The sequence below is a fragment of the Urocampus carinirostris genome, chromosome 12 (assembly GCF_059441175.1).
Source record: "Urocampus carinirostris isolate Australia breed hairy pipefish chromosome 12, RoL_Ucar_1.0, whole genome shotgun sequence".
Lineage (NCBI taxonomy): Eukaryota > Metazoa > Chordata > Actinopteri > Syngnathiformes > Syngnathidae > Urocampus > Urocampus carinirostris.
Window position 1 is genome coordinate 18,036,093 of NC_142360.1, and position 13,090 is coordinate 18,049,182.

At 46.7% G+C, this 13,090-nt stretch overlaps 2 protein-coding genes, 1 non-coding gene and 3 pseudogenes across 5 annotated transcripts in view; 1 reads left to right on the forward strand and 5 right to left on the reverse strand.

The window, feature by feature from the left end:
* Window positions 1-13,090, reverse strand: part of dnajc6 (DnaJ (Hsp40) homolog, subfamily C, member 6) — a 105,440-nt gene that overhangs the window by 57,003 nt on the left and 35,347 nt on the right. The window contains exon 2 of one of the 3 annotated variants that reach the window (XM_088348785.1): window positions 6,661-6,746. The exons of the other annotated variants lie outside the window; for them this stretch is intronic. Coding sequence (XP_088204911.1) covers window positions 6,661-6,672 — 12 coding nt within the window. The 5' untranslated portion in view covers window positions 6,673-6,746. The remainder of the gene's footprint in view (window positions 1-6,660; window positions 6,747-13,090) is intronic. 3 annotated transcript variants of the gene reach the window in all.
* Window positions 2,153-2,991, forward strand: LOC148355154 (uncharacterized). The gene is given in 2 exon segments (XM_088350150.1): window positions 2,153-2,267; window positions 2,270-2,991. Coding segments are annotated over 2 exon segments (837 nt in total).
* LOC148355155 (small nucleolar RNA U3) lies at window positions 4,573-4,754 on the reverse strand (annotated as a pseudogene).
* LOC148355156 (U1 spliceosomal RNA) lies at window positions 5,490-5,632 on the reverse strand (annotated as a pseudogene).
* LOC148355157 (U1 spliceosomal RNA) lies at window positions 8,070-8,241 on the reverse strand. The gene has a single exon (XR_015852346.1). It is a non-coding gene; the product is annotated as a U1 spliceosomal RNA (small nuclear RNA).
* On the reverse strand, window positions 9,636-9,775 carry LOC148355158 (U2 spliceosomal RNA; annotated as a pseudogene).

Sequence of the window (13,090 nt, forward strand, 5' to 3'; positions counted from 1 at the left end):
GAGTAGTTTGTTTTCGTTGTTGTTGAACAATATCTCAATGATGGCTGCTTAAGATATTTTTGACAAATGTTTATGTGTAAACAAATGAATATGTGCAGATGTTATGGTCAAATTTTCCATTTTTATTCATCTTACAGTTAATCCGACTCAGGCATTACCTGCTACCAACACTAAATTCTGAACTTTTGGTTTGGTTGACTCAGCATTTTCTCCCAAAAAGACATTCCCCTCTACCGGGCCAGAAGGACATTGAAATTCAAAACCATCTTTAACAATTATTCAGAAGGGCCACCCAAAATGTGGAAAATGCCAAAAAGCTGACTCAAAACTTTTGGTTTTGTTAACTGCATTTTTCCCAGAAAGACAGTCCCCTCTCCAAGAGAGACTGACATTGATTATCAACATCGCATTTTACAGGAAATCAGGTAGGTAACAATAGATGTGAAAAAAGGCTTCAAAAAGCTCACTCAGCACTTTCGTTTTATATTACTCAGCAGCTTTCACAAAAAAAGATATTCTACTCTCCCAGGACAGTATAGGTTGGGCCGGGATCACCATCGTTCACAAGCAATCAGGTAGGTCACGCTAGAGGTGAAAATGCGCCCAAACTGTCTAACACTTTTGGTTTTGCAGACTCGGTAGTTTTTACAGAAAGACATTCGACTCTCCAAGGACAAAACTATATAGAATATTAAGAACCATTGTATACAGGCATTCGGGTATGTTACCCGAGATACTAAATACTGCCCTAAAAATCTGACATTACATTTTAGGTCGACTCAACAGTTTACCTAGGAAGACATTCTACGCTCCCTGGCCAGAACAAGTTAGGTCAGGATCACAGTATTTTACAAGTAATCAGGTAGGTCACTCTAGAGGTGAATGACCCTGCAAAAGAGAAATGCCACCCAAAAATAGTTTCACCTCTCAACACGAGGGCCATTCTATTTTCTCATGTTATAACCCTAAGTCCATGAAGAAGAGTGCACGAGCCATTGTCAAAATGCTTCCTGCATTGCCTTGTCCCCTAGCAACAACTCTCATGTGCCTGAAAAGAAGACATGAAGCCTGGGAAAGTCTTTCTAAAGCAGACGGAAGCACAGAGCACAGCAGGGACAGAATGTCCAAAGGAGGAGGGAAAAAGGCCCCTCCATTGCCAGACCAAATGCTCTACAGCTCTAATGGAGCTGCAAAGTTCCCCTTCTCATTCCACCCCATAGCGGTTTGTGAACAAACGTGTTGGATCTATAAGGAAGAGCAGCATCTGTAAGCTTGTTCATATGCTATGTCACCATTTAGCTAAACATTCCCTACAATCGAATTGTTATGTAAACTATACACTGAGAACCCCACTTTAGACAGACAGACAGACAGACAGACAGACAGACAGACAGACAGACAGACAGACAGACAGACAGACAGACAGACAGACAGACAGACAGACAGACAGACAGACAGACAGACAGACAGACAGACAGACAGACAGACAGACAGACAGACAGACAGACAGACAGACAGACAGACAGACAGACAGATAGATAGATAGATAGATAGATAGATAGATAGATGGATGGATTACTCCCTCGAGTGGAGTTAAAGAGCCTCATGCCATGGGGAAGAAATTATCTCCTTAGTCTGTCCGTGACTGTGTCAGCAGTCCGTCGCTGAAGCTGCTCTTCCATTAGCCTCTAATTTAACTTGGTTAAATACTATAAAACATACAGCAGGGATGGGTAAATTTTTTGAGACACGGGCCACAAAGGTTAAGGGTTTGACAAAGGGACCAGGCTTGGAAGAAACAACATAATTGATTGATTGGCAGATTGATATGCTACCACAGTCTTAATAGTATTAAAGCTCATTTAGACAATTTTTTTCCATGAATAATGGTTTCAAAGTGCGAGCAAAGTTAAAATGTCACAAAATCTTGCAAACATGAAGCATATTTTCTTATTTAACTTTGGCGAAAGGAGTGCTCTCTTTGCATAGATCCACCCGTCACTAACCGCTCACCCGATCAAATTGCTCTTGGTGCTCTGCATACATATGTACACACACACACACACACATATATATAAATATATGTGATGTGGCCTTTGAAGGTGAGTGAGGTCCCCTGGCAAGCAAGCTGGATAAGCTGACAAACTCTTATATGAGGAAGTGGCTGGGGCTGCCAAGATGCCTCTCAGATGTGGGCCTCTTTGGTCGGAACATACTCCAACTGTCACTGTATTCCATCAGCCTAGGATATAAGAAGTAGAAGGCCCGGGGGTTTTGGACTTGAGAGAGTCTTCTGATCATCTTGTTAGATCAGCGGGCACCAAACTTCAAACAGGAAGAAGGTGGAAGGCAGAAGAAGAGGTTGACCAGGCAATCGGCAGGTTAAAACATCGCGAAGTGGTCGGCAGGGTCCAAGTACGTCGAGCAGGTCTTGGTTGGAGCGACATGCCCCTCTTTTGGTCAAAGGCTTCCAGGCGGGAGCGGAAAGAGATGGTGGTGACGGAAGTGATAAGGACTGAGCAGGAATGCCATACCATCAAAGCGGTTTCCCAAAGCAAACAGGGCATCTGGACAACTTGGGAAGGGGTCATAGACAGGCCTCTGTCGTGGCGCGACCTGTGGAAGATCCCTCAAGCCAGGCTCAGCTTTCTGATCCGGGCAACGTACAACACACTACCCTGCTCCCAAAATCTACATCTGTGGTTCGGCAGATGCCCCCTCTGTCGTACCATCAATGCGAGTCTTCAGCATATCCTCTCAAGCTGCAAGATGGCATTTTCCCAAGGCCGCTACAGGTGGCGGCACGATGCCGTCCTAAAGAAGCTGGCAGAGGTAGTCGAAGGTTGCAGACAGAAGGCAGTCAGCCAGCTCCTTCATCAAATCACCTCATCCAGCTTGCAAGGGCTGGCGACAACGTTCGCAAAAACACCAATTCCCTTCGCCCGCTACACTCTGGAAGGCTCCTCTCGCCCACCAGCGAATGGAGAATGAAAGTTGACCTGCCGCCAGACATTGTCCTGTGGTCTGTAGCCAGCAAGGCGGTCCTTCTGGTTGAGCTCACTGTCCCTTGGGAGGAGTGAATACAGTAGAGGCAGCATACGAGAGGAAACAGGCGAAATATGAAGACATGGCAGCCGAGTGCAGGAAGGCGGGCTGCAAAAAACAGTATGCCCAGTGGAGGTGGGGTGCAGGGGTTTTTTGGGCTCCTCAACCTCCCGCTTGCTCAGAGACCTTGGATGCACAGAACCGGGCAACCGGAGAGCAACTAAAAGAGCTGTCAGAAGAGGCGGAAAAGGGCAGCTTCTGTGCTGTGGCTGCGGAAGAATGACAGGAACTGGAGGCCTTCAAGTAACACCTAGGGCATCAGTGGGGTAGGCAGGGATATTTCCCAGCCATCGGTCCGCCACCGGGAGATGCCCTGGGGTTAAAGGAGCGAAACATCAATGACCGGTGGTCCGCAGCTGATGACCCAGACAGGCCCGAGTGTTCAGGGCACACAAGCATTTCAAAGGCGCCGGAGGAGGCGTGTCAGGAAGAAATGCCCAGCAGGAAGACTACCATCCTGTATTTCCATTTGTTGTTCTGGACAGGATCCAGTGGCTACTGTGGAAGAGCAGTTGGCATTCAGGAAAGACTGAAGGACAACCAGGAAAGACTGGATGACTGCAGGAAAGTCTGCACTGGGACTGGGGGGCTAGTAACACTACCCACTAGTTCTGTAAAGGACACCCAAACGCACTACAAAGCCAAATAAAGGAAAACAACCCCACGGCCCTCCGAAAGGCGAGGTGGAAGAAGGGCCAAAACGGACAGACCCCACGGCAACGACTGGAACGGAATTTGACAAAGATTTGAGAATACTGAGGAAATGCAGGTGTGGGTGGGAAAAGGTAACGTCTTCAGGGGTCTGGAATCCACCAACGAAAGATGAGGTGCCCATCAGGGAATCAGCAGAAACAGTGCACTGCATCTGCAGGTCAGACACTAGGAACCAAAAGCCAGGTCTCAAACCACAGAGCAAAAGGATCCAGTGCTGCTGAAGAAAGGCAGAAGGAGGAAAGGTGGTTTTGGAGGTGGGCCCCGAGGAAATTGGAACCAGGAACACACCCGGAACCTCAATAAGCAACAACCAGCAAGCAGCCAAAAGCAAGGAAAAGAAAGAACCGGGACGAAGGCAAGCCATCGAGTGGCCAAGAGCCAATGAGTCTATAGTCTGGGAGAAGTTGGACACTGATATAACCGTACTTTTGAAGCATTCTATCCGTGGCCAGGTAGAGACAAGGCTTAACACCTTAGGAGGCATCCTGGACGAGGAATGCAGTAGCCGTTTTGGGGTGGTGGAAGAGAAGCGACGAGAAGCGCCCAAGCAGAAAGGGAGGAGAGGACGAGAGATTGAGCAATTGATGTGGAGGCGGCGCCAACTCCGAAAGCAGTGGAGGAAGGCAAGACAAGAAGAGAATTTCACCACTAATTACTTGGTAAAGTCAGAGAGAGGCAAATGCACATTTCAAACTTAATTAGATGCATCACATTAAAATTTCCTCGCAACATTTTGTTTGAGTTGATCTCTCGACTACTCTGAACATATTCCTCCCATCGCAAGTCCATAAAGGACCAGTGAACGGTCATCAACAGCAGATAGTATATAACTTCGTCATTCCTATTTGCCTAATTTGCGCTCAGGGAGAAATATTTCATCTCGTCATCATAGTTGGCAGATCCATACAAAGTAAAAACACATTTCACAAGTTTTTTTTTTTTTTTTTGGTTTGAACAAATTTATTGACACTAATAACAGAAAACAATCATGACAATCTCAACAGCAATTAAGCACATTCACAATATTATATTCCAATATGACGTTTTTAACAGCAAACACAAAGTGAGGTTTGAACAACCCTTCTCGAAAATCTTATTAGCAATCAACCATATTCACAATTTCATTATATAACATCTTTGTTAGTGTCAATAGATCCGTCCAGGCCAAAGTTGATTCAAAAACTAAAGAAATGATCCCTAAGAATATAGTCTTAATCTTCAAATGTGCAACCACCGAAATTATTAGCCGACAGAACTATTTGTGCTCAGAGGGCAACATTGTCTGTAATTTGCTCCAAACACATCGATCGCTCCTATAGTTTTAGTTTAAGCTCAAAACACGTACTTGGTTCCACAATGTATTGCTATGTGTTTTTAGGAATACATTTGGAAATAGGTCAGATGAAACGACGTCTCTAAATGACAGGACCGTCCCAACCTATTCCAGATGCGGAAAGGCCATTGTAATGCGCTCTAAGCACTGCAGGCTCTCGTGGAAAACCCAGGAGCGTTATCAGCCAATATGGTAAGATGGTCAGTTTTTATCAGAGCATGATAGAGATGAGCCTGTACTGATTATCAGATCATGATAGAGATGAGCCTGTACTGAGATTACAATCAGAAAGTCTGTTACTTTCAGCTCATAGTAATCTTATTATCTACAGTATACTAAGGGGAGAGCGCGAACGCAGTCCCCCACTACCAGAAATTATGCAGTCGAGATCCCCACATTTGGGGAATTCGCAGACATGAGCTCAAACGCAGTGAGTGAACCACCTTCATGATCATGGTATCTCCTCTGCCAGGTAAGTATGAGTTGCAACTACTGGTGGTCTGACGCAAGTAGAGAACGTGTACAGGGGGGAAGGGATTTTGTAAGGTTTATTGTTCTATATTCTTTATCAATTATCCATTATCAGTCAAATCATAATATGCTACAAAGCCAAGGGGCCGAGACACTTGCTCTCAGCCAAAAGACTGAGTCAGGGTCCAGACGGGGGGATTTTGTAAGATTTATTGTTCTATATTCTTTATCAATTATCCGTTATCTGTCAAATCATAATACGCTACAGAGCCAAGGGGCCGAGACACTTGCTCTCAGCCAAGAGGCCGAGTCAAGGTCCTAGCCACAGAGAACGTGTACAGGTCTGTTTGAAATCATAGCAGTGTAATGTGATGAACCAGAATATCTCGGGTTTTAGTATATGATTTATTGTGACATGCCAGACAAGTTAGCAGGAGGTGCAGTAGATTCTCAGGAAACAAACAGGATCCAACATTCATAATAGGCACGCTGTGCAATCGGGCAATTAGTTCAAAGGGCTGTGTTTAAAAAAATAGCAGCGTCTGCTGTCGACCGTAAAAACTCGAAACTATTTTGTATCTCCCCAAAAAGTTAGGTTTTACCAATCCTAATATCTAGTTGCATGACCAAAGTTGTTTATAACTGCTTCACATCTGTGTGGCATAGAGTCAACCAACTTGTGGCACCTTTCAGTCGTTGTTTCACTCCGTGAAAACATTCCACAATTCATTGACATTTCTTGGTTTTCCTTGACAAACAGTATTTTTTGAAGTTGTCGATTGGATTGGGATCTGGGGATTGGGCTGGCCACCCCATAACATGAATCGTATTGGTTTGGAACCAAGACTTTGCTCGTCTTCTGGTGTGGTTGGGACCATTGTCTTGTAGAAACACCCATTTCAAGGGCTTGTCCTCGTCAGCATATGGCAACATAACATCTTCAAGTATCTTGACATACACAAACTGATCCATGATCCCTGCTATGCGATAAATGGGCCCAACACCAGAGTAGGAGAAACATGCCCAGACCATGATACCTGCACCACCATGATTCACTGTCTTCAATGTGTACTGAAGTTTCAATTCGGAGTTTGGGTGTCGTCTCACACGCGGTCTGTGGCCCCTGGAATCAAAAAGGGCAATTTTACTTTCATTAGTCCGCAAAATGTTCCTCCATTTTTCTTTAGGCCAGTTGATGTGTTCTTTGCCGAATCGTAACATTTGCCTGGGACTCTTGAAAATGCATTTGCTTCACGCAGACGTCTTCTCACGGTCACACCACTTGCAGGTAACTGCAGACTGGAGCCGATCATTGGCTGAGCCTTTGCCGTTCTGGTTTTTCTCCGGTCCATTTTAATAGTTATCTTCCGTTTTCATGAACGCGTCCCTGTTTTTCCTGGCTCAAGGGCCAACAATTTTTTGTACCTCTCTATGGGTTCATCCTTCGCCAATCAAATTTTTAATCAATGAACGCAGTCCTTCGGAGCAGTGTCTTGAACGAGCCCCATCCATCCATTATCTTCACCGCTTATCCTCAGTAGAATCGCAGGGGTGCTGGAGCCCATCACAGCTATCTTGGGGCAGTGGGCAGGGGACACCCTGAACTGGTTGCCAGCCAGTCGCGGGGCACACAGAGACAGACAACTCACTCGCTCATTCAGACCTAGGAACAATTTGGACCGGCCAATTAACCTGACATGCATGATTTTGGAATGTGGGAGGAAACCGGAGTGCCTGGAGGAAACCCACGCGGACACGGGGAGAACATGCAAACTCCACACAGGAAGGTTCGATCTCACATGACCTCAGAACTGTGCCGCACACGCTCTAACCACCGCTCCGCCATGCTGCCCTCCTTGAACGACCCGTTTTCCTCAAATTCATGTTCAACCTGTGCCGGCTTCATCATCCTTAAATAGGCGCCACCCGATTCACACCGGTTTTGTTTTTTCTTCCCCAAAATTTAAGGACTCAGAGATTAGATGCCACACTGCTATTTTTTGAACACACCTCTTCGAACTATTTGCCCAATTGCACAGCCTTCGGAGCATGCCTATTATGAATCAGAACACAATGCACAAAGTAGCGAAACCGCGATAGGGCCTGAGACTGTAGTCGATTATTATTTTTTTTAGTTTAAGCTCAAAAGACGTACTTGGTTCCACAATGAATTGCTATGTGTTTTTAGGAATACATTTGGAAATAGGTCAGATGAAACGACGTCTCTAAATTACAGGACCGTCCAAACCTATTTCAGATGCGGAAAGGCCATTGTAATGCGCTCTAAGCACTGAAGGCTCTCGTGGAAAACCCAGGAGCGTTATCAGCCAATATGGTAAGATGGTCACTTTTTATCAGATCATGATAGAGATGAGCCTGTACTGAGATTACAATCAGAAAGTCTGTTACTTTCGGCTCATAGTAATCTTATTATCTACAGTATACTAAGGGGAGAGCGCGAACGCAGTCCCCTAGTACCAGAAATTATGCAGTCGAGATCCCCACATTTGGGGAATTCGCAGACGTCAGCTCAACCGCAGTGCAATGGCTGAGCCTCACCCTGAGTGAACCACCTTTTGGTTTGGACAAATTTATTGACACTGATAACAGAAAACAATCATGACAATCTCAACAGCAATTAAGCACATTCACAATGTTATATTCCAATATGACGTTTTTAACAGCAAACACAAAGTGAGGTTTGAACAACCCTTCTCGAAAATCTTATTAGCAATCAAGCATATTCACAATTTCATTATATAACATCTTTGTTAGTGTCAACAGATCCGTCCAGGCCAAAGTCGATTGTCCTCGGTCTGAACAAATCCACCGACACCAACAGCAGCAAAACAAACACGACAATCTCAACAGCCATCAAGCATATTCACAATTTTTTTATATCTGACAATATGACGTGACGATATGACGTTTTAACATTTTTTCCTGACATTTTCAACATCAATTAAACAATTTCAGAGTTATTTTCTTTTAACAGTAGTTAACCAGCGTGTAAAAGGCAATACTATTGTGCAAGGGCATAGCTCTGCCATCCCACCCTCCCAAGCAGCATTCTTCCAGTCCTCTGTGTGGGTCCTCTCCCTTCTGTGTGGGTCCTCTCCCTTCTGGGTTCCCCAACCCAGGCCGTTGCTGCCGGGACTCCCACAGTGTAGCTCTGGTTCCCCCCTCCTGGTGGGTGCAGACGAGTCTTCTTTATGGCTGCGTCCTAGGCCCGCCGCTCGCAGATTGTATGGTATCTGCAGCCATTTGGAGCACAGCCACGGGGGGGATCTGCCTGCACCTCCATACCAGTAGGTTTCTGGAGGTCCAGATGGCGTCCTTGATGGCGGCGAGAGTGAGCCAGTCCCTGGCAAACTCCTCGACCAACTCACCCCGTAAAGCACGTATTGTGCATCAAGGACCTCCCCTGCTGGCAAGTCCGGGAACTTTCCTAGTTGGTCGGCCATTGTCCACAAGACCTCGGCAGCGCTGCACTCACAAAAAAGGTGCCTCACCGACTCCTGGGCGCCACAGCCAGGTCGAGGGCACATCGAAGTCGCTGACATTCCTCGGTGGTGCATTACGGCTCTGACTGGGAGAACTTCATGAGCCACCATCCATGACAAGTCTCGTAGTCTGTTTGGGAGGGCAGGATGATTCCAAACCGTTGTGGATTCGCCAAACGCAAGCCCCCGCACAGGGCTTACTGTTGCTCGCTCTTGCACAATAGCAATAAGGGCCCTGTGGTTTTGTAAAGTGTGACATTCTTGTGTTTCCAAATCAAACGTCTTTAAAAAATCCCGAATTTTCCTTTTTCTTTTTCATTGTATCTCTTTTTATCCTTTCCCACTTTGAGCCCCAGACAAAGGTTTTTAAGGGTTATTGATCTATCTTCGTTATTCATTATCCATTATCGGTCAGTTCATGATACGCTACAAAGCCTAGGAGCCGGGACACTTACTCTCAGCCAAAAGGCCAAGCTAAGGTCCTAGCCCTAAAGCCTTGCTGCGATCATTGCGAATGCATCGTTCCCGGAGGTACTGCAATACCGGGCCGACGCGTGGAGTGGACAGAGCAAGCTCTTATTCCATCTCCGAAATGCAAAAATCAAAGAGGCCAAGCTATGGACCTAGCATCAAAAGGCCAAGCAAGGCCAAGCAAGGCCAAGCAAGGCCAAGAAGGCCAAGCTAAGGACCTAGCATCACTCACCCACCTTCATGAACATGGTATCTCCTCTGCCACATAAGTATGAGTTGCACATGGTTACGGCAACTAAATATTACTAAAGCGCACCCCCTGCAGCTACGGTAGTGTTACACGGTTAACATACAACACTCGGAAAAGTCACTCCTGAACGAATGTTAAGGCTAAGGGCAGCGCGGGCAAATCCAGCAAACGAACAGATAACGCATTAAAGTTAGTATTTAGGTTTTGATTCTTCAGCAGTTTAGAAGAATAGAATATACCTTTATTGTCATTGTTACAAATGGGCTAACATATTGTGACAACGAAATTGGGCATGACACTCCAGTTTTACACATTCAAGTGAGGTATGAGCAAGAAGATAAAGGAACAGAGAAGATAATGTTATAAGACAAGGGGGATAAGGCTATAGTTATAATTTACATGGTATTTACACAAGAAATGTCGGCATGTGGGATGTTACATACAGGGTTGTCGTGATAACGTCGGTATCGTGACGGTTGTGCAATATTGCATTTGGTGCAAAGTCATCATAGTGCAAAAATAGTCAGCATGAAACAGGAAATGGTCAGACATTGTGCAATTTGAGCATTAAACGTAGTGCAGTCGACATGTGCAAGAAAAAGACATGAGTAAATATTCGTATGAGGTAGTGTTTGTTGTCTGTTTGAGCAGTGAACAGACATAGTGCAGACAGCATGTACGTGAGTACCATTTTACATACGTGTGAGGTAGTTTTTTTGCAACAGTTTTCAGTTTTTTGTGCGGTGTCTGTTTAGGGTGGTAATGGCTGTGGGGAAGAAACTGTCTCTGAGTCTGTTCGTTTTTGCTTTGTGTGACCTGTAGCGCTTGCCGGAAGGCAGCAGGTCGAAGAGATGGTGGCCGGGGTGAGAAAAGTCCTTGATGATGTTTTCTGCTCTGCTGAGGTAGCGAGAGCAGGCAATGTCCTCCAGACTGGGCAGAGAGCAGCCGACGATTCTCTGGGCTGTTTTGATGATCCTCTGGAGCTTTTTCCTGTCTGCTGCTGTGCACCCAGCATACCACACCGTGATGCAGTATGTTAGGATGCTCTCCACTGTGGCTTTGTAGAAGGACACCTGCAGCTGCTGTTTTAGGTTATTTTTCCTGAGCAATCTCAGGAAGTGCAGTCGCTGCTGGGCCTTCCCTACCACCGCTCTGGTGTTTGCAGACCAGGAGAGGTCGTCGGAGATGTGCACGCCCAGGAATTTGAACGAGTGGACTCTCTCTACACAGTCCCCTTTTATGATGAGTGGTGCTGGATTCCTGCCATTCCTTCTGAAATCCAGAATCAGTTCTTTTGTTTTTGTGGTGTTCAATATGAGGTGGTTTTCCGAACACCACGTTGAAAGTGACTCAACCTCATCCCTGTATGCCGCCTCGTCCCCTTCAGAGATGAGGCCGATCAAGGTGGTATCGTCAGCGAACTTAATGATAGTGTTTGTGGGGTGGGTCGGTGAGCAGTCGGAGCTGTAGAGGGTGAAAAGCAGGGGGCTCAGTGCACAACCTTGGGGGGAGCCAGTGTTCAGTGTTAGGGTGGGAGAGACGTGGGTACCGAGTTTCACCGACTGTGGGCGGTTGGAGAGGAAGTCCATTATCCAGTGGCAGATGGAGGGAGAGAGTCCTAGGTGTGCAAGTTTCTCCACCAGGATCTCCGGGATAATGGTGTTGAAGGCTGAGCTGAAGTCCAGGAAGAGCATTCTGGCGTAGCTCCCCCGGTGATCCAGGTGTTTCAGCACGGTGTGAAGTGCTGTGTTTATGGCGTCGTCAGTGGAGCGGTTTGCCCTGTAGGCAAACTGGTGGGGGTCCAGTGTGAGTGGCAGGGAGTTTTTGATGTGCCGGGACACTAACCTCTCGAAGCACTTCATGACCACAGGCGTAAGAGCTATAGGCCTGTAGTCGTTGAGGCTTTCCACTGCTGACTTTTTGGGGATGGGAATGATGGTGGAAGTTTTGAGGCAGGGTGGGACGGTCGCCTGTGACAGGGACCGGTTGAAGATGGTGGTGAAGACCCCAGCCAGCGGATTGGAACAGTCCCTGAGTACCCTCCCTGGTACTCCATCCGGACCAGTTGCCTTCCTGGGGTTTATGGTATTCAGCGCACGCCTAACTTCGTGCTCCTGAAATGTGAGGGAGTTGCTGCTGGTTGTTGGTGGGTGTGATGTGGCTGTTTGTGGCCTACCAGCTTCAAAGCGAGCGAAGAACTGATTAAGGTCCTCAGCTAGTGAAGCCTCAGCCTCAACAGTTGCCAGGTTGTGGCCTCTGAAGTTGGTGATGTGTTGGAGGCCCTGCCACATCCTCCTCGGGTCTTTTCCAGCGAAGAGGTGCTCGATCCTCCTTGTGTAGGCTGCTTTTGCTTCCTTGATGCCTCTCTTCAGGTCAGCCCTGGCCACCCCGTAAAGAGCCTTGTCTCCAGACCTGAAGGCGGTGTTGCGGTGTTTGAGGAGGGTGCGCACCTCGCTGGACATCCAGGGTTTTTGGTTTGGGTAGTTTTTGATTTTTTTATATACTGTGACTTCATCCGTGCAGTAACGGATGTAGGATAAGACAGTGTCAGTGAATTTCTGGAGGTCATGGTGTTCAAATACCTCCCAGCAAGTTTGATCAAAACAGTCCTGCAGCTTGGAGAGGGCTCCCTCAGGCCACGTTTGTATTGTCCTCGTTACAGGTTTGTTTTCCTTCGGATGGGGGTGTATGAGGGGGTAAGGGATAGGCATAGGTGATCCGAATTTACTAGGTGGGGGAGGGGGGAAGCTTTGTATGCGTTTCTGAGGTTGCTGTAAACGCGGTCCAGAGTTTTTTCACCCCTTGTTGCACAGTTCACATATTGATAGAATTTTGGAAGAACAGTCCTTAAACATGCCTTATTAAAGTCGCCAGCGATAACGAAAGCTCCGTCGGGGTGTGCAAGCTGTTGAATGTTTATAGCAGCGAGTAGAAGGTTTAGCGCTGTGCTAGCGTTAGCATCCGGAGGAATGTAAACAGCTATCACAATGAGCACAGTTAGCTCTCGCGGTATATAGAATGGTCTACACGATACCGCCAGAAACTCTAGATCGGGCGAGCAGTGTGCATCAATAATTCTGCTGTTATTGCACCACGTATTATGTACGTAAATGCATAGTCCCCCACCTCTTTTTTTGCCGGAGTCTTCGTTGCGGTCGTATCGGTGTAGCGTGCGTCCTGCTAGCTGAACTGCAGCGTCGGGGATCCGCGGGTCAAGCCATGACTCCGTAATCACAAAAATGT